Genomic DNA, 21721 nt, shown 5'->3' with positions numbered 1-21721 from the left:
GAACCTGGGTGAGTGACTTAGCCCCAGGGGTCTCCAGTTTCCTCATCTGTAAAATGGGAACATTGGACCAAGGGGGGAATTTGGGAGAGGCAGAACTTTCTAATAAGTAGAGCTAGAAGTAATATAAAAGAGACCAGTCAACCATGTGTGGAGATGAGGTGGAGGATATTGGGCTGGATGATTTCCAGGGCCCTCCAAGTTCCAAGATTTGGTGGTAATTTGGGGGTAGGGGTGCTACCCCTGTGTACTCAAATCCCACTCACGAGTCTGTCTCCTGTTGGCCGAGGGGCCACTCTGTACTTGGACATCTGTTCCCTAGTTTGGCCTCACCTGACTCTCGGTAATAATGGAGTAAACAGTGTCAGTCTGATCTAACAGTCTGCAGGAATAGGCGATATTGACTGCTGTCTCCTGCTTATCTCCGGTCAAGACCCAGAGCTTGATCCCAGCCTCTCGCAGAGCAGCGATTGTATCTGGAACTCCTTCCTGCAGCCGATCTTCAACCCCAGTAGCCCCTGGAATAATCAAAGACACCAGAGCTCACATTGATGGTGCAAGAACAGCCTGTCTAATTTCCCCAAAGCCCTATGAAGCCAGGCAATGTTTATTAGAAATCTCCCATGCGCCAGGCTGTGCTAGGCACCCGGGATACAACAGCAAACTAGACAGAGCTTGTCTCTACCTTCTCAGAGCTCAAAGGTCACTGGATAAAGACTTATACCTGAGATACATGAGCGAAGGTCAGGGTGCCATGTGAAAATATACCAGGTTACCCAAACTTCACCTAGAGTGTCAGGGAGGGCCTTGCTGAGGAAGGGTCATTTAAGCTCAGACCTGGAAGTTAAAGCAAAGAGGTAGGGCAGGAGGAGAATTCCAGGTGGAGGAATAAGCATGTGTGAAGGCCTAGAGGTCAGAGTAGAAGAAGTCACAGAAAGGGAGGCAGAGTGGGGTGAGGGCTGCTGGATCATGCAGAGCCTGGTCAGGAGTTGCAATTTGTTATTTGAATTCATTTATTTAAGGAATTTGCAATTTATCTGTTAGCAAAGAAAGCTATTCAAGGGCATTAAGTTGGAGAGACAGGATCAGTTTTGAGCTTTAAGAAGGTCATTCTAGAGAATGGATTGGAGATCGGAGGAAGTAGAATGAGATTCAGGGAGGCTGAGCAGGATTGTCGAAGAGAGCTGATGGTGGCCTGCACCAGCACAGCGACAACAGGAATAGAGCAAAGTGGAGAGGATGAAATATTTGCTCTGCAACTGGTCACAGCAGAATTAATAGGGACTCATGTTTTTGTTAATATCCTTGGAGGGAATTAAACATGCAGATTCCATAATTTTTGAATGATCTCAAGCATTGCACCAACCCTGATTAACATATACCCAAATATTGAATAGTTGCTAAGTGATTAAGCAAAAATAAATCTGCACTTAAATTGAGATTCATTTCAGACCACAGACTAATGGCTACACATTTCACTCCGGGCAAGAGCAAGGCATTTTGTTTCTTTTAATAATCTGGAGTGATAATAGGTTGGCAAAGCAGTTACATTGGATGCATATTGAAAAGATCATTTCATATTTTGAGATAGCATGAAGGCAATGCGGCTTTTTAACGGCATGCCAGTTTCTTGGTGGCAGGATGAAATCTCTTCTCAGTCCGGTCCTCTCCTTTCAAAGCCACCTTAAGGGGAGAAAAAGAACCTCTCTAATCCTGAAATGTGCCTGTTTTGTATTTCAGGTCCAAACGCACAGGTAAACAACCCCATGAAAAGTGATGGCTCGAGCCTCGTCTTTCCCTCCCAGGGTTAGCCTGGGAGGTGAGATTCTCAATCTGATTTATATTATGGTGAGGCAGAGTGAAGGCAAGGGGAGGAAAAACACATTTATTTGTGTGAAAGAGAAAATGAAACAGGAAGGCGGTGAGAGCCTTTCCCAGCCAGGGGAGCCGACAGGTTCTGACAAGTGTGTTCTCTTCCACGCAGAACAGCGGATGAACACTTCTCAGCGGTGGAGACCAGAGTGACATGCAGAAACAAAAGCAGCCTCCGGAGGCGACAAGGGGTCAGCCGCCCTGATGGGATTACTTTCTGGTGGCCTCATGTGGGGTACAGAGTTGTCTGGCCTGGCCTCCCTTTGGTTCTTGTTAAAATGAGCCCTCGTGTCCAGCTAAGGAGGAAGCAGGCAAAGGCTGCAGCAGCCAAGTCACGGGAAACAAAAGGCTGAAGGAGGTGGGGGCAAAGTTCTCTCTGCTTGCCAGCCTCCCTACTAAGCGCTGCTGCTCCCTTTCACATGGAAATCCATCCTCATCTTATCCCTTTGGCCCCTGCTGGCTGGGCAGCTGGAGGGGCGCTAGGCCATGCCAGGGCTGGGACATGGTCCTCATCTCCAGGTCAGCATTGCCCACCAAGAGGAAAGAAGGCTTTTTGCCACGTGGGGCCAGTGCATGCTGTTTAGGCATTGCCTTACCTAGATCTTGCTCCTGAGGTGTGAAGAGATTAATCCTGATAACTAAAGCCTCTCCCTTCCCCTTGGTGATGCGTTTCCTCTGACAGAAATACAACCCGTCTCTTGACTAGTCTCTGCGCTTCTCAACTTTCCTTTGGCATAACCAACTTAACTTCTACACGGCGGCAGCCAGAGTAATTTTTGTAAAGCACAGATCTGTCCCTGCTTTCACCCCCTTTCCCTCTCCAGGCTTTTAGCATATGATTTACACAGCCCTTCATCATTTCTCTTGCCTCACCTCATTTCTCCCCCACACTCTGCGGTTCGGCTACAGCAGACCTCTGGGTTTCCAGCTGGCCCAGGGTCTCACTTCTGGGCCTTCCTTTGGTCCTCTTTCTGCCTGGAACACTCTGCCCCTTTGTCTGACCTATTCTCCCTTTTAGTTAAAGGGCTCCCTAGGCCATCTCTGGCCCTGGGGCTAGGTTGGCATTTCTACTTTTGTTTCCATCCCACCTGGTACATCTTCCAGCCCAGTTCTCATCACACTCTATTGAAATTACTTGCTTAATCATCCAGTGTCCTTGCTAGACTCTGAGCTCTGGGAGGGCAGAGTCTGGGGCTCCTGTACCTTGTTGTAGCTCCAATGCCTGGCATAGTACTTGGCCCATAGTAGGTGCTCAGCAAACATTTGCATGAACAGAGGAGTGTGCTGTTGGAGAAGGAGCTAGCTCATAGGCTTCTTCCAGCAGGAAGTGCAGGAATGTTCCCAGGGCATCCTCAGGAAGCTGTGTATGGAGTCTGGGTTGGGTATTGGCATGGCACATTTATGCCAAATACCTGGAAGAGCACCCCTGGGAAGGCTGCTTATTGGGACATATTCGTAGCACTCTCAGAATCTGGGCCAAGAACTCCCTTCCCACAACGTGCTGCATTCCTTTTCTTGTGCAATGACTTATTTTTCACTACCGAGTAAGGTGAGTTGATTCTCCAGACGCTGTGCTGTCTCCATTAGAAGCTCATCTCGGTTGTCGAGGGATGCCTCGGCCTCACATCTGAAACTGGCCCATCTCTGGAAGTCCTCTTCACTTACAACCTACGGGACAGGAAGAGGCTCATTAACAACCTTGGGTAGGTCAGCAAGCGGAATCCTTCCCTCTTCCCCATCTTCCGGGCCTCCCATGGGCCTGTTTGAACTCCACTACGTAATTAGATGGGGCTTTCTCCTCAATGATATTTTTTCTCAATGAATGAATCAACGAAGGATTGATCCTCATGTTCCACTATCAACAAACACTTGTTGAGCCCCTACTATGCTCAGCACTGGAGATTATCAAGAAAGACAAGGTCCTTGTATGCCTGGGCTTATGTGCTAGTGGAGGGCAGGAGACATTATTCAAGTAAATAATTTAAAAGAATAGATCATTTCAAGGAGTGCTATGCAGAAAATAAAAAGGGTGATATGACACGGTGCAACAGGGTAGGCAGATAATGGGGCAGAGGGGATGCTTTTTGTTGGATGTTCAGGTTTCTTCTACAAGGTGGCATGCAAGCCAAGATCCAGTGACAAGAAAGGGTTACCCATGGGAAGAGCAAGTGCAAAGGCTGTGAGACAGCAGTGAACTTGGCCTTCTTTCTGTTCCTTGACTATGTCAGTTGGTGGAAGCATGGAAGGCAGTGTGGGGAGGGGCCGGAAATAAGGCCGGAAAGGAAAGGAGCAGTCAGGTCTTACAAAGCCTGTGGACCACTCCACCAGGCATGGTGTTGTGCACGTGGAGGTGCCCAACAGCTGGCAGAATCCAACTAGAGGCCACATCTTAGAGTCCCATAGCACTTTTAGACCCTTCTCTTGGCATTACATGCATACTGTCTCTTAAGAGCAATGAATGATTCTTTTGTCCAAGTGACAAATTTCCTTGAGTGCTTCTGCATGGCACTGTAGAGAAGGCCAAGGGACACAGGTAGGCCTTTTGCTTTTGAGGAATGCATATTCTATCTGGGGAGGCAAACTACACACAAATAATTTCAGTAGAAAATATAAAGTGGTAAGGGTATAATTACAATCCATACAGTAGTAAGTATTTGTTGCCCTGAGCTGCATACATGTGTTACCTTAGTTAATCTTCACGACAACTATACAAGGTAGGAAGCATTAGCACCATTTTACAGATAAAACTCAGAGAGGTAAAGAAACTTGCTCCAGGTCACACATTTAAAAGTGGTGAGATTGGGACTTGTACCTAGGAAGATCTGGCTTAAAAGTAGGTGCTTTTAATCTCTATGCTGCACTAAATACCATAAAGGAGATGAAAAGTCTGGGGATTTATGGAGGAGAAATCATTTCTAGTTATCTAGAAATGTATGCCCATCATAGCACCCCCTTCTAGGTGCCTCATTAGATGGCCCTGCTCTTTGCCTGCCTCTCTTGCAGGGGTTTGCAAAGTCAAAGATCTGTAGAGCATGAGGTGAGTAATCTACCTGACTATAGCTGGGCCAAGGGCAATCAATAGGGAATGGTAGGGACTGTGGCCAACTGTGGGACACAGCTGCATGTACCCCACATCAGGAGAATCAGCTGCTATGTGTTGTAGCGGATTGCTGCCATTCAAGAATGGAGACCCAGTTTGCCAGATTCTCTAAATTTTCAAGAAAAACAAGAAGTCTAGATTTTTATTTGATCACATAAAAGCCCCCCAATTTTAAACCTAGGCAAATAATGCAAATTTTGAAAGCAAAATTGTAACATTAAAAAATTATTTTAGGTTTCCAGTCAAGATGGCAGAATAGATGGGACCCGGTGTCACTCTCTCCCACAAATCAACGAATTTACAACTATAAAAATGTAACATCAGCCAAGCTGGGGCTGCTGGAGCTCAGGGGAAGAGGAGAGACCTATGGCACTCATGAAGGCGGGAGAAACCACAATGAGCGAAATAAAAAACTGCTCTCAGCATTTCGGGATGTGGCCGCTTTAATGCTGGAGCGCATGGAGCAGGAGCTGGTAGAAGCCACAGCTGTGCCCTTTAGATGGAGTCACTTGGAGGCAGAAGGGGAGAAGAGGACTTTGGTGGCTCCCAGGACAGCAAGACCACTGATAGGGTTCCTGTGGACCCACACAGGAGCAAGGAGCCAGAACAGCTGAGAAAGGGGAGCCGTTCAGAAGCCGGTGAGTCATCCCAAGGAACAGGTACAGGGCCCGTCCCATGGGAAATGTTTGGAGCACGGGCGGTGGGGGTGACAGGCCCACTGGGAGAACACCGGGACACAGCAAGGACAGCTGATCCGCCCCCCAATCAGTGCAGGACCACTCAGAGGAGACTGGTCAGGAATGCAGAATTGCACGGGGTGCAGTTTGATGAAAAGACTCAAGCCCGGATTGGAGTTTCTACACAACCCAGGTGCACTGAGTACCTGGAGAGCCAGAAGGACCTATAACATCAACCATTAAACCTTGAGCCTTCCCTAGGGAAAACAGTAGCAAAGCAGCAATTTACTCAACCACACAGCTCAAGTACTGGTTCCCACAGGAAGTACCTCTGTGTTAGAAGTAAGCATAGGACAAAAAGTTGGTTCTGGCCCAGGCACACCAGCAATGCCTTGTGGCCCACCACGGGACATGAGGCATGAGGCCAGGGGTGGGACTCCTGCCCACAACCACTCACACCACCAGCATCTTGGGGCCCTGCCCAGGAACCTGAGGATTAGAGCCGGGACCAGATCCCACTCCCACATCCAGGCACACCACCAATGCCTCAGGTCTCGCCCGGGGAACCGGAGCTAGCAGCTGGGGACCAGACCCCCTTCCCAGACCCAGGCACACCATGACAGTGCCTCAGGGCCCCACCCAGTGGCCCAAGACATGGAGAAGGGGACCAGACCCCCCTCCCGCAACCAGGCACATCTTGCCAGAGCCTTGGGGCCTGCCCAGGGACCTGGGGCATGGAGAAGGGGACCAGACCCCCCTCCCATAACCAGGCACACTGTGCCAGCACTTCGGGGCCGGCCCAGGGCCCTGCGGCATGGAGAAGGAGACCGGACCCCTCTCCCGCAACCAGGCACACCTCGCCAGTGCCTTGGGACCTGCCTAGGGTCCTGGGGCATGGAGAAAGGGACCAGATCCCCCCTCCTGCAACCAGGCTCACTGTACCAGCGCCTTGGGGCCCACCTGGGGACTCAGGGTATGGAGGCAGGGATTGGACACTCTCCACAACCAGGCACACTGCCAGCACCAAGTAGCATGCCAAAATCATCTCTTCCATGTGGGTGGCCCACCACAGCCACCACGATATCCATGGCTGCCACAAAGGCAGCTAGATGCTACAACCACCATGCAGATGGCCCACCAGCCACTGGAAGAGTGCACTGACACAAGAAGAGTAACTGGCAGAGATAAAGAAAGGAGGATGTCTCTCCCCACAGAGCCCGTTTCAGAGTGACAGAAGAGGCATCTACTCTATGATTGTATTGAGGGACCTGATCATGCCTCTCAGCATTGGACAGATCATTTGGGCAGCAAATCAACAGAGTAACCATTGTTCTTTCAGAAGGAGAGAAGAAATCTAGGGTAATTAGAGGGGAGAGGGGGGAGGGGGGAGGGAAAAAGGAATGGGGAGGGATTGGACAAGGGGCATAAAGAATAATTATGATTTGTAACAATATATGTGCTAGGAATATTGATTTGATCAACATATCTCAATGTTGAACCCCCAAATATGTATAATCAATTTTGATTCAATAAAAATTAAATAAAAAAATTATTTTATAAGTTATGGGTTACCCATTACACATACAATGAAAAGTAGGAATGACAAAGCCACACTGATATGCGACCTTGCTATTCAGATTTCTGCTCCAGCAAAATTGTCAAAATCATGGGGTTTTGTGGTGAGTCATAACAGCTAATCTTGAAAATATTAAAACAATCAACACTAAGGGTCTTTTATAAAGAAAAAGAAAAGACAGAAGTAGATTTAAGGCCATCCAGCTACTTGCCGATATTCAAGGCGTGCTTGGAGGACTGTGTTCTTACCTTCTTGGCGATGCACAGTGTGCGCAGACCATCTCTTGCATACAAGTCTAGATGTTTCTGGGTTCGGGATCGGATTTTCTTCAGCTTCTTTTCCATAGCAATGTCAGCCACTGTCAAATAATCATTATCTCCCATGAGGTCATGTACAAATGATTAGGGATCCCTGTCCACAACACCCTGGGATATTCCCAGCTGACTACAAATGCTTTAGAGGAGGAATCCCCTTCCAGCCCACCTTAGAAACACAGAAGAGCTCTCCTGGCTGTCAGGTTGCTCTGGAAGGTGATAACTCCAGGAGTCCTTAAATTGTCTGCTGTCTACATTTTCTCATCAAAAGCCTGGCTGAGAAAAGTGCTATTTGAAGAAGGTAGGTGGTCTAAGATATTGTTCTCAAACACCCGAAAGCCCTGCTAGATCAGGAGACCAGAATCTTTATTGTTATCTAAGGTGTTTTCCACAGAGCCAGTTTAGGCCTGGATGGCCGACTGACTTTGGAAACTGTTCTCTAAGTCTTAGGGTATCCATCGTCCTCTCTGTCATCAAGACAGGTCCTAAGACAGCTACGAACCTGGGTCTCATTAGCTAAGTTCTTCACCGCATTGGGTTTGCTGAGTTAGGCTTTCTTTCCATATAAGAAATGATCTAAGAAGAACATTTTTTGCATTTCCTATAAATCTAGTATGAAAAATACTTCAATGTGTTGCTTAAAGTGCATTTTGTGAAGTTCTACATAGTAAGTTTCTGTCAGAAGTAATTTGTCTTTTTTTCCTGAAATTCCAGTACTTTTATCTATCAGATAATTAGAATTTTTAAGCCTGGGTTTGCTGACGTGGGGCAGGATTGATGCCATCCCCACTTCCTTTATCTAAGCTGTCATAGATAGCACTTGTCAATCACAGCACTTTGTAAACCTTAACTTGGAAAAGACTTCACAATCCATTACCAAGGCTGCACTGAAATTTTTAGAGGTTTCAGTAATGAACAGAAACTGCGCATGTCACCCATATAATCCAAGATTAAAAATGGAATTCTTAACAGTGAAATAAGTATAAGTAAGGATGTCCAACCAAGGTCTGATTTTTTTCCATGATGCTACTCTAATGCTGTTTTTATACAACATAAAAATCCTTTCAAAGATTATGTTCTCATTTTTTCAGGCGCTACTATTTTCCTGGTGCCTTAAGCAGTCTTCATGTATGCATTCTCTTATTGAGCACGATTTACAATATTTTATTTTCAAGGACACAATCTCCTGAGATGAAACCCTTTTGTCTTCCACTTGTGAGCCTTTGAGTTTACCTTTCTGCTCAGGCTGCTGGGAACCTCGGAGTCAAATTGAATGTTCAAACACCATAAATATATTAAACCTGGAGTTATTTTCCCCCTGTCTTTCAGATTTTTGCTTCTCAACTTTTATAGTAACACTGTATATGTGTCTTTCACGGGAAGCATCTCTAAGCCTCACCAATCAGGTGAGGAACAAATAAAAAAAACATCTCTGGGGCAGCTTGGATATGTGATGCCCAGGGATAGAATGCCATGGCTCCCTTGACTCAGAAGCACTGAATTCACTTGTCTGCCAGAATCTGGGGATGAAGAGAAGTAATTAGCTCCCTTCCTATTCTAAACACTAATCAATCTCCATGAACCTCTTGGCTCTGATCCACAGCTGATAATGCAGGAGGCACCGGGCTGCCTGGGCAATTCTAAAGCTTGGCTAGAATCTACTATCCTGGGAAAATCGCAGCCCCATAACTGTCTTCTCCTTGTTAGCAATCAGGAAGTGGCTGCATACTAATTCATACTGCTCCAAAATTGGACACGGATATGTAGGGACTTTGGAACATTTTTCTGGCTCAGAGCAAATTTATGAAAATCCATCTTGGGGAAGGCTGGGGAAAGGGATGATGAAGAGGAACACCTGAGGCTTTCCAGAGTGAGCTGAGCCCAGTGCAGAATTCTGACAGCATGAAAAGAGCTCTGAACTGGGATGCAGGATACCTGGGCCTGGTATTTACCACTAGTTAGCTGTGTCACCTCTCCTAAGTCACTTCTCTTTCTGGGTTGAGCTGTTTTCTCTCCAAAGTGAAGAGTTAGGACCATGAGGTGTTCTAGGGTATGTTAATGGATGCTCTGGTGCAAAAAGATGTGTGTAGATAATCCATATTTAGATGAGTTTAGAAAACTGGAAACTGGAATAAAGTTAAAGAGGTTTCTCTGCTATAAAAATGTAGTCTTTAATATGTTAATGAGCTCTCTAGTCTCCAGGACAACTAAATGTAAAATGCAGTGTGACTTAAGGATCCTGCTTTGAGGAGAGCATCTTGGGGACCTGGTTTCCAGGTGGGACCTGCTGGTCTAGGTGACGCTGTCACCTGAGCTCCTCATTCCCACTCCACACTGCCTCTGGAACTATGAAACTCTCTGTTTCTGGAGCCCTGGTGAGGCAGGACTCACCACAGGCTGTGTCTTCCAGCAGGTCCATGATGACCGAGTCGGCTCCCTTGGTGTAGACAATGATCTCATCAGTCAGTGGGTGCCTCACAACCACGGACATTCTCTTCCTGACAGAGTCGAAGCCCAGAGTGCACAGGACATTGAAGGTGAGGCAGGTGCCCTGGGGCAGGCGCACAGTCACCTGCTCAGGTGTCCGGGACACCAGGGTGAAGCTGTAGGCATGGGCAGCATGTACCAGGGCTGCCTCGTCAGGGCTCTCGGCCTCATAACAGAGCTCAGGGCTGGCCAGGCCTGCCACTGGGGCCTCCAGCATGTCCTCCATGGAAGTGCCCAACCCAGACCCCAGGATGTTGCCCTGGTCCCACGTGCTGCTCCTGTAGCCACCATCGGTGGAGGAGCCGCCACTGCACACAGATGCATCGTCCCTCTCATCCGAGTTTGTGGTGGGCATGTTTGCCCCCAAACTCTCCCCCAGGTCTGTGTCAGAGGGCACAGTGGATGAGAATGACTGGCTGAGGCTTGATAGCTTCAACCTCTGGAAGAGCTGCTGAATCTTCTCTAAGGACATCCCCAGAGCCTTGTTTGAGGGTGGGATGGTGACCTTGAGGTTAAAGGAGGAAAGGAGAACGTTACTCAGTGTTGGAAATAATATCAAGTTATCTTATTCAGAATGCGAAGTATCAGTGGATTATGTGGGCTTTCTGTGATCTTGGGCATGTCTCCTCTCCTCTATGGGCCTCAGTTTACCCACCCACAAAATGAGGGAGTTAGGTCAGATGTTTCCTTCCAGCCCTGACGTTCTAAGGTCTGGCTATGATCATTGTCCTCTATCTTTTGATCATCCTACTCCGATAGTAAAACAAGAAAGAAAAGGAGATAAACATCAGATACTCGTGGTAGCTCATATTCCCCCAAACCCTTGCCATAATCCTATCTGCTTTATCTTTGTGTGCAGTATCTCATTTCATTCTCCTGGCAACTTTGTGGGATACTATCATTATCCCGACTTAAGGGTGAGAAAACTGAGACACACAGAGGTTAAATAAGTTGGCCATGGTCACCCAGTGTGTAGGTTGTGGAGCTGGGACTCAAAGCTGGGTCTGCCTGACTCCAGAGACTGGACTCTTAAGCTGTCTTCCAGCTAATGCCCCCTCATTAATGTGAAAATTGGGAGTTGGACACTGCCCTTTCACAAATGGCACTTCTTCCCCTCTCAAAAATAGGGTGAGTTTTTCAAATAATGCTTTCTGCCTTCAAGAGCTTTCTGGAGATTTCTGGTAATGTAGTGGCTTTTCAGTGGCTGAGGTGACTTTTCAGGGTGGTTTGGAATCTGGGCATAATAAGGGGACGTTGTGGCTTAGTGCCTCGGTGAACCCTCTTTTCTGGGTTTTGTAGCCACAAGTTGTACCACCTAACTGTTCTCATCAGTGAGTCACAAGGGAGCTTGGCTGAGAGTTGTGGATAATTGAAGAGAAATCTACCTTCAGTAGATTTCAAAGTATAACTTTACATAAATAACCATCCTGCTGCATTATTTCCATGGGATGAAAATCACATGCAGAATTAATTATTTTTAACTGCTGCATAACAGCAGAGACCAGTATGATGTAATATTACTAGGAGCCATTCTGGAGTCATACAGATGACTCTGTCATGCATTAACCATCCATCCTTCACCGAGTTACTCAAGTTATCTGAGGCCACCATTTCTTCACTTGTTAAATCCAAGGACATACCACTTAGAGTTGTTGGGTTGTGAGGATTAAATGATAATGCAGGTAAAATGTTTGACATAAACCCTGGCACATAGCCAAGTGCTCAGTAAACATTAACTCTTAATATCTACCCTGCAGACAGGTAGACAAAATTTGAAAGCTACACAGAGAGTTCATGTGTAATTTTTTTCCATTTTATTTAAAAATGAGGAAACAGACCCAGAGAGGATAAGACATCTGTTCAAGGTCTCACGGTGATAAACAGTGACACTGTGGCCAGGACCCAAGTGTCATGTCTCCCTGATCAGGGCTTCTGTCCTTGCCCCTACCCTGCCTTGTACTTCCCTACCTCTCCTCCACCCCACTCCCAACCATCACCAGTCCTTACCCTCTGCCTGGGCTCTGTGGTTGTGGACACCATGACAGAGTTGCAGATGGTCAAGGCCAGGAAGAAGTCAGCAACGGAGGAGGTGGTGGAGAGGGAAGGCTTGGCAGGTCTGGTGTCTGACAAGGTCTCTAGCCACAGGGCAGCGTCTCGCACCTTGGGCAGTAGGTTTCTATCTGGAGTCACATCTTTTTCCTGTAAGAGAAAAGCCTGAGTGAGAGTCTTTCCTGAAGGGGCTGAGAAGGAAGGACACCTCCAGCCGCTTCTTTGCATGCCTGGGGAAAGAATGATACAGTCTTCGCTGTGATCTTGCAAACAGCACATCTCTCTCTCCCACAGGCCTGGTCATTGCCTATTCTTATTTGATTCCTCCCCGTGTGTGTGTGCATCAGCTACCAGGCTTGGTAGTTCTTTCCTCCCAGTGTCTCCCCACCACTTGATTCCATTCCTGCTGCTTCCAGCCTTGCTTAAACCCTCTAATTCTCATCCTGGATCACTGTGCCAGTCGCTAAATTGATGCTGCTGCCTCTCACCTCTTTTCTTTTCTATGTATCACCAGTGCAGCATTCCTAAAACTCCATTTTCCTCACGGTACTCATGACTTCAAAAAACCTTCAGGAGATCTTCACCATTAACATGATCAATTCATCTGGCATCTAGATTCTTCCACAGTTTGCAATTCTGTTCTTTACTCTCACCACTTCTGGAAGTGTACTCTACTTCTATGCCTCTGATCACACTTGGTTTGAAAAATCCTCTCCCATCTACCAAGATCCTACCTAGACTTGAATCCCATAAGAAGTTCCACCTGTCCAGGAGATCTCATCCAGTCTCAGTGAATCCTCTTGCTTCTGAGCCACAGTGGCAGGATCTTGAATTCAGAATGTCCATGGGAGTAATAATATGAGATGAATGAGGGAAGTGGGCCACAGTACAGCTGAGGACTTTATGGGATGGTGGGAGCCGTGAGGTCTGGCAAGTCCTACCCTGTCTAAAGGGTGGCGGCTGCCCTGACTAGTGAATACTCCAATGCTGCTTCAGTTTGCCAGATCTCCTGATTTTCAAGACAAAGCAGAGATGACGCATGACCCCTCCCTCCCTCTCTTCCTTCCCTCCCTCCCTCCTTCCTTCCTCCCTTCCTTCCTTCCTTCCTTCCTTCCTTCCTTCCTCCCTCCCTCCCTCCCTCCCTCCCTTCCTTCCTTCCTCTCTCTCTCGTATGGGCTGGAACTGACTCAAGGGCTTCCAATTTTTCACATCTTTGTAGAAGCTGCCACTTGAACCACCTCTCTGGAATTCATTACATACTGACCTATATCGTATGTATGTATGCATGTATGTATTTTCTCTTGTCCTGGCTCCATCATAACCCTCCTCCCCCCAACTTCCCAGAGTCTGATGCCAGTCAAGCTCCTTTTGGGTGGTGAAAACATGCAGAACCACAGTGGAGGTGGTGGGGGCAGCGGTAGCAGCAGCGTCCTGTGCTGTCTACCTCCGCACCACCCTCTTGACCTAACCTACCTTTAAAATTCACCTTTCTTGTGTCTGTTTAATCTCTCTAGAGATAAGGTAAGAGTCTCAAAGATAGAGATATCGAATTTTTCTTGAGGTTGTATCTTCTAGAGCTCTAACCACAGCTTTGTTTGAAGCCAAAGCTCAACAAACACTGACTCTCAATAATTAGATAAGACAAAAGCCATTTGCAAAGAAGGTTCCACATAAGACCATTTCTATCAGTGTTCAGAGTTCATGGATAAAGTTTAGAAGAGAGTCAATGGTCGAAAAAAGATAGACTGAGAGAACCTTGATTGATTTGTGCAGGTTGAAGACAGAGGGCAATGATTCCAGAAGTCCCATTCGGTCCTCCCTAGGGCTGTCGGCACAGGTGAGAGCCTCAGGGGAAGAAATTCAGGTACACTTCTCAAGTGTGGAGCCCACACACTTCAAGATTTCCACTGTTCATTTAGGATGCTCTCCAAGAGTCAACACACCACAACTTATTCATATCATCTTAAGAAGACAACTTCCAGAGAAAGTCTACTTGTCAAAAGGAAGAGTGCTTGTAAAACTGCATCAAATCTGCATTTACTTCCATTGTCCTGTTAGCGATAGTGAGTCATCTATGCCATGTGGTGACATTATTTTCAGAAATCTTGGGAAGGTGGGCCGGCCCGGTGGCACACTGCTACAGTGCACCGCTTGGGAGCGCGGTGGCGCTCCCACCGAGGGTTCGGATCCCACATACAGACCGGTTCGCTCACTGGCTGAGTGAGGGGCGGGAGCAACACCGAGGGTTGTGATCCTGTTGCCGGTCCCAGTCCGGTACAGGCGCGACACTGAGGGTTGCGATCCGTTGCCGGACACAAAAAAAGACAAAAAAAAAAAAAGAAATCTTGGGAAGGACAAGTGCATGATCCATCCTCTCTGCCTTTGAGCGCGGTCTTCATAAAAGGAGCTCACTTTCATGAAGCTCTTCCTACCTTCCCAAGCGATTTCATTTATGCGACCTCATCAGATTTTCACAGTCCCAAACTGATGTGAAGCTAATCCCAGCATAATTGAAACCCAGAGGGATGGGCTGATTTGACTAATGTCACCCCTAAATCAGTAAAAAGCCAGAATCAGAGCTCAGACCCCTGAACTGCTAGTCTAGGGTTTTTCCTTCCTGTGGTCATGGTAAAGTAGCTGTATTTACTTATTAATGTGCCTCTGCAAACTGCTTTAACCAGATTCCAGGCTCCATCCAGTACTTGTCATCCATTCACTAACACCATTCGGGGAACTCTGAACCTGTTTCTCATAATCATGAGTGCTCATGTTCACATAGTGTTTCTTATGTTCTGGGTACGTCAATGATCTCATTGCATCCCGGCAGCAACACCATCTGTCAAGTGCCATTATTCTCCAATTACCTCTGTATTTCAGATGAGGAAACTGAGGCCCAGAGAAATTAGGTATCTTGCCTAACATCACACAGTAGGTGGGAGGGATTCCTTCAGCTGACTCCAGATAGTCTGACTTTAGAATTTATGCTCTTAACTGCATACTAGGCAAAATCCTCCATGAGAAGGAAGTGAGCTTTGAGACTTGCTGACAGCCAGCCAGCGTCTTTAGTGTCTGGCATCCCAAACACAATGGATGGGCTGTATATCTAATCCTTAAGGCTCAGCACACAGTCCATGAGATTATAAAGGGAATTATGTGGATCTTCCTTTTTTTAAAATTACAGTATGCCTGAAATAGTCATACGATGCTCCTTGAAATTATGTTGCAATATACCCATCATAAGTTAAAAATATAGATCTTAAGTTGAAAATGCATTTAATGCATCTAATCTTCCAAACATCATAGCTTAGCCTCGCCTATCTTAAACATGGTCAGAACACTTATGTTAGACTACAGTTGGGCAAAATCATCTAACACTAAGCCTATTTTATAATAAACTGAAGAATAAAAAAATTACAGTATGTCCTCCATATCCACAGGTTCAGCATCTGTGGATTCAATCAATTGCAAATTGAAAATATTTTAAAAAATCAAATAAAAAATATAAAAATATAGTATGACAACTATTTACATAGCATTTACAACGTATTAGGCATTAAGTAATCTAGAGATGATTTAAAGTGTATTGGAGGATGTGTGTAGGCTATATACGAGTACTATGCCATTTTATTCCAGGGACTTGAACATCCACGGATGTTGGTATCCATGGGAGACCTGGGGTCCCCGAGGATATTGAGGGACAACTGTACATTCCTTTTCTTTTGGGGAGAGGTATGTGAACAGGATGCTGCTGGCCCTTACATAGCATTATGTATTTCCAAACAGTGACATGGTTAAAATGATTTAATAGTTATTTACTAGTTTATTTAATAGTTATTTAATAGTCCATTTACCCTCTAGTCTATGAGGGCAGAGACTGTTTCTCTCGTGTCCCCTGTGCCTCCCAGATTGCAGACACTCAAAGCATGTGTTGACTGACTCCTTCCTATGATACTACACTACCTCACGACTGATTAACTCTTGGCATCTCTTTGTGAAAACTTAAAACTTAAATGCTTTAATATATTTCTATCCAATCACATAACCATGCGCTAAAAAATAAGTCTCCTCCACAAAGGGCCCACTTCTGTCTGGCATTGCAGCAGGCCCAGCCTGCAGGTGCCAGGGCAGGTTTCAGTTTTGTAATGTTTCTGCAGTCACCACAGACCTGTCTCTGCAAGGCAAGGCTCTTCATGGTTCCTTTTGCTCCAGCCCACTGGTCTCCTGTGTGCTTCATGAACATTGAGGCAGGAAGTTGGCACTTAGAGAACTTAGAAAGAAAAAAGCATCCCTGCCCACTGCTGGCCCCGAGGCCAGTCTGTTTCTCTGAGGGAAAAGAAACAAAAATTTGTGCAGCTACCAGTTTTTCAAATTAGAGCTTTGTGGCAGCCAGTTACTCAACTGGTTGAATTTCTTTCTATTACAGAATACCTGAAACTCATACAAACCCTCTTTGAAGAAGGTGCTCTCAGAGCTCAAACTATACCCTCGAGGGTCCTATTATTATCATTAGACTACATTTTTTGAGAATGTATAGCAAAGTCAGGCACTTTGCTAAGTGCTTTCATGTGCATTATCTAATCATCATAACAGCATTGAGATAGCTATCAGCATTCTGCCATTGTAATTATGAGGCAAATGAGGCTCATTGAAGATAGATAACTTGTCCCAGGTCACGAAGTCACAAATAATTTGCTGGGACTTGAATCCAGTCTGTCTGATGCTGAAGCCTGAACTCTTAAACACTATACCAGTACTTCCCAGACTTTAATATGCGCACAAATCAACCTGGGACCTTATGAAAATGCAGAAATTCAGTAGGTCTGGAGTGGGCATGAACATCTGCATTTCTGACAAGCTCCCAGGTGGTGCTCGTGCTGCTGGTCCGAGGACCACAGTTTGAGTAGCAACGGTCTATGCTACGTGGCCACTGTACTGCTCCCATTTCCTTTCTGTCTGGGATGTGTTCCCACACTGAAGGCTGAAAGAAGTTGGCCAAACTCCATTCTTCTATTCTCCTCAGTTTTAATGATAACTCACCCCAGTTCACATTGGTGACTATCACTGACTGGGTGCAGCAGTTTGTTCTATAGGAATCCATAGAGCCAGCTGTGGAAATAAACAGAAACCCTGGTGCCTAGGCCGGGAAGAAAACCTTTCGTGGCATGGTTCCTTCTATGTCTGCATTTCCTCCTTCACTTTCCCCTGACTTGACATTTCATCCCGGCTGCTCCTAAGAACCCCAGTTCTCCATCTTGCTTGCACAACCTCTCTTCTTTCAACAACCTGCACTCCTTACCCCTCCCCACTAGATGCTCTTCTCATTTCTCTTGTTCACCTTTAATTTTGTCTCAAAAATTGGCTCAGGTGCTAACACTTCCAGGAAGCCTCCCTGATGCCGCAGGATGATGCAGCTGTACCTCTGTTGGGCTCCCATGGCCCCTCTGCACCCATTGTTCCAGTAAGAGAGCACTGTCCTGTGGCCACTGGTGTTCTTCTTGCCCCTTCATTGGGCTGTAAGATCCTGAAATCAAGGGCAATGCCCTACTAGACTTTACATCCCTTGCTTAGCACAATATGTACCATAGAGTTGTTTGTTGGCTGACTGACCAAAGAAATGAAGGGCTATTCTAAAAATTGTAGACTGATCATATTGGCAGTGGTGGGAGAATTGGTATAGGTGGGAGGAAACAGATCCTTCTATTTGTTTTTGGTGAGTGTCTCAACTTGTACAACCTCTTGGGAAGGATCAATCAAATAAAAAATGCACATAGTGCCCAATTTAGCAATTATGCTCTAAGAATTAATAGTGTAAGAAAAACTCACACATGTAAAAACATGATGGCTCAACCATCCAACAAATTCTATCAGCCATTAAAAGTAGGTGAGGCAGATCTCTATTGAGTATCTATCCATCTTTCTATCAATACACAGGAAATATTCTCTGAGATTCACTAGGTTAAAAAAAAAAAAAAAGTGAAGTCCAAAGCAGTATGTCTGGTAGTTTCCACCTGTGGTAGAAGACGGGCTCGTGTGTAGGCCACACTTGTGGGCCTCTGCATAGGTAAAGCACCTCTGGGAAGGATATAGAAGAAGCTGCTAATAGTGGTGTCTCTGAGGTGGTGGGGAGCAAGGGCGGGAGGGACACTTATTTCCACTGTCTCCCTTTGGTTCCTTTTGACTACTTAACCATGTGGCCGTATCACTACTGTGGAAACAGACTTTCCCAGTTGCTGGGGAGCTGGAGGCTGAAATATTGCTCAGGGCAGTGATGCTTTTGCCCTGGCTGAGGTTATGAACTTGATGATATTTAGTTTGGATGAAAAACCAGGAAAACCCAATGTTAGTAAATGTTCTCTGTAATAGAAGCACATGGATTGTTAGGGTAAGCTTTTCCAAAAATGAGACATAAACCCCTCCCCCCCAAAAAAACCTCAGTGGTTATGCATGAAGGGACTTTTCCAGATCCTGCCAGACCCCACCTCTTGTGAACAGTGTCACTGCAGCTCTGTATGCCCTCACACCCATTTGGGAGCCTGAGGACTGAGGGAAGCACAGCTAAGACAGGCTTTACCTGTTCCTGTTCTGTGTGGTCACATCACTTCCAGAAAGATGGTGTGTTCTTGGCTAATTCAGTCAGGACTCTTATCTAAGTTTACCGTGGGAGTGTGTTTATGTGGGTTGTCCTGCCAATCTGGAGCAGACTGAGAGTGCTGCATAAATCTCTTCCAAAGAAAGAAAGGCCGAGGTTAGGGAAAGGAGCCAGAAGGCCAATGACACCTCCTCCGCTCCTCTCTGTTGCGTTCTCTCTGGAGGGGTGGGGTGAGCCCACAGAGGGAGTGGTGGTGAAGTTTGGAGGAGCCTAGCTGGCCCCAGTGAGAATTTTATGATTAGGAAGATATTTTTTGGTCTGATGGTTCTGGAAAACATCCTGCAAGTGGCACTTCTAAACAAAGACTCTGCTCAAATCTTGGCTGCTTACAGACCAGAGAAAAAAAGGCATTTCATTTTCCATCTGCCAGTATTATTAAACATTGGCTCCAAACTCACTATTTTCATAAGTATGTTACCCGCCCCCCCCACCTTAAAGTCAAAGATTTTATAGCAGTCAATTAGGTGACACTCACTGATGCTTTCTTGCTACTTGTAGTGAAAGAAAAAAACCAAAAACCGAACCAAAACAAAAAACCACACCAGCTTTTGCTGCTATTCCTATAGTTGATTCTTGTTTTATTTTTTGGTTTAAAGCAAAGAGCCAAGGAGACCAGCAACCGGCTTTTTTAGAATCTGGTGGAATGCTCTGCCAAGATCCGGTACCCTGGGGGTTTCAGAGGCAAGTTCTGGCTGAGATCACAAAGGGAAGGTAAAGAACTGGTGGTTCCAAGAGATATCAGACCAGAGCAGACGCCAGGTGAGCAGGCGGAGGAGGGCACAGAAGGCAGGTGGGAGAGGGGCAAGCTCAGAGAGCCTACCAAGGACGGGTGGGTGGGCACAAGAGGTGGTCCACCTGGACTGCCACAGGAGCTCTCGAGGGTCTACTACAAGGATCTGACTCAGCCAGAGATAGTTTGCGTGTTAGCATAAAAGTCCTTTAAGGCACCATAAATCACCCCCTTCAGCGTCTACTCCCAAGCTGTCGAAGGTGCCCATTTGAGCCAATTGAAGACTATTTCCTGGAGGGGTGGTGATCTTCTTAGAGAGGTTCTTAATCTTAGCCGCTCACTGGAATCATCAGAAATAAAAATACAAATGCTCAAGCCCTACCCTAGACCAAATATACCAGAAATGGGGATATAATGGGAGAGAGATCAACCATTGTATTTTATGAAACTCCCTGTTTCCCCTCCCTGACATCAGATATGTGAATATTTGTCCAAGGCAGACAGCTTCTCATTAGAAAGATCATTTAAAACTTCCATTAGTTATCTGTCTGTCTAAAACACATGATTTTAAGAATTAAATCTTCAAAATAAACTCATGAGCCAGAACAATCATCCCCATTCTAATGATGGGGAAATTGAGGCTTTGAGCTCAGTAAGTTGATCACAGTCATGGAGCTAATAATACATGGTGGGACTGAGAGGAAAACCTGGGGCATTGGACCCAAATGTGCCTACTGCATAGCTGGAAGGGATCTTCTAGGTCAGCACAAATGTTACGTTATTTCATTTTGAGAACAACCTGATGAGAATTGAAAGTAAAGTATTTTCAGGTGATCAAAGAAGATAGAATGAGGTTTAACATGTTGCTTACGCTTACCCAGCAAGCGAGTAGCAGAGCTGAAATCAGAGGCTACATTTCCTGACTCTTAGCCTAGTGCCCTCCCTAAAAGCTACCTACGGATGCTGTTTTCCCACTAACCACAGATTTTTAAGCAACCTGCCTATAGAATAGCACACCTAGCTGTTCATAAACAGAACTTGTCACCATCCTCACCTGCCCAGGCAACAAGAATGGGGACTTTATCCATATGTCAATGTCCTTATTACTACTGAATGAACTTAGAACGGGCCTTTGAAACTGCCAGCTGGGGCAGAACGATGACCACCAAGATCTGGAGATAGCTTGGGTTAGTGTGTCCCTCTCGCTGACCATCTACTAAGGGTCCTGTGTAAAAGTTACACTGGCCAGTTCAAGGCTGCAGTTTTTTCTGGGCTACTGAGATTTGTCAGGTTGAACAAAGGGCAGTAAGTTTGTGTTTTCCAACTGAGATCCACAAAAAACAGCTTCCTATTTTTCCCTCTGTGTCCTAGGGGAGACATTCTCAAGCACATGGGATGCCCAGGGTATCTAGAACTAGAAGAATCTATGCCTAATGAAAATTCACTAGTCATTTTACAAATATGTAGGTAAAGAGCTGGGGGAAGAGTGTTCCTTTCAGAGGGGACAGAATTAAAGAAGAGAAAGATTTGACGATATGCATGTTCTGTTGTTATCTCACTTGGGAAAATTTAAAAAACAATCGTAAAAATCTTCCCAAAGGCCTCTATGCACCATTTCTCCTGTGTGTGTATGAGGGTCATGTGTCTTAACACACTGCTTTTGTTTTGTCCTTGCTAATGTTGCATTTCTGTGCATGACAATGATGCAACAGAGTTAACTCAACTTTGTACTCACCCACAGTTAGATGAGTAATGATCTAGAACACATTTCTCCTTTATCACAGTCAGAAAATGCAGTCTTGAATTTTGAATACTAGGTGGCAATATGGAAAACATTTTGATATCATCTTAGGTGAGAAAACCCTGGCACCTACAATAAATACATACCATGATTGCCAACAATGTTAAATAAATGTAGTTGTGTGTGTGTGTGTGTGTGTGTGTGTGTGTGTGTGTGTGTATTCATGGGGAAATGAAAGACTGGGAAGAAGTTGACCAAAAGAGTCATTTTTGAAATTTAATTTTCTTATAGTGGGATAATAGCACTTTAGGTTCCTTCTGTTAGTATGTACCTCTTGTTCAAGATAACCAAGGCTCGTTATGGCCTTTTCTGCAGGCACAGAAGATTTCAGATGATGTGTTTTTTTTGTTCCCTGGAGAAAGAGCATGTGCAGAGGAAAGAGAAATAGCACAGGAGTCAGAAGGCACCAGTTCTGGCCTTGGGAATGCGTGGAATCTAGGGGGAGGAACTCAATTTCTTCACTTGTTCT

General features: G+C 45.8%; 1 protein-coding gene across 1 annotated transcript in view; it reads right to left on the bottom strand.

Moving 5' to 3' along the window:
• Positions 1–21721, bottom strand: part of ATP10B (ATPase, class V, type 10B) — a 111275-nt gene that overhangs the window by 36442 nt on the left and 53112 nt on the right. Inside the window, exons 9-13 of the mRNA XM_008587192.1 lie at positions 12031–12222; positions 9928–10528; positions 7471–7580; positions 3411–3537; positions 331–515 (exon numbers count right to left, since the gene is read on the bottom strand). Coding sequence (XP_008585414.1) covers positions 331–515; positions 3411–3537; positions 7471–7580; positions 9928–10528; positions 12031–12222 — 1215 coding nt within the window. The remainder of the gene's footprint in view (positions 1–330; positions 516–3410; positions 3538–7470; positions 7581–9927; positions 10529–12030; positions 12223–21721) is intronic.

The sequence above is a fragment of the Galeopterus variegatus genome, unplaced genomic scaffold (genome assembly GCF_000696425.1).
Source record: "Galeopterus variegatus unplaced genomic scaffold, G_variegatus-3.0.2 Scaffold115, whole genome shotgun sequence".
NCBI lineage: Eukaryota > Metazoa > Chordata > Mammalia > Dermoptera > Cynocephalidae > Galeopterus > Galeopterus variegatus.
This window is presented reverse-complemented; position numbering and strand designations above follow the sequence as displayed.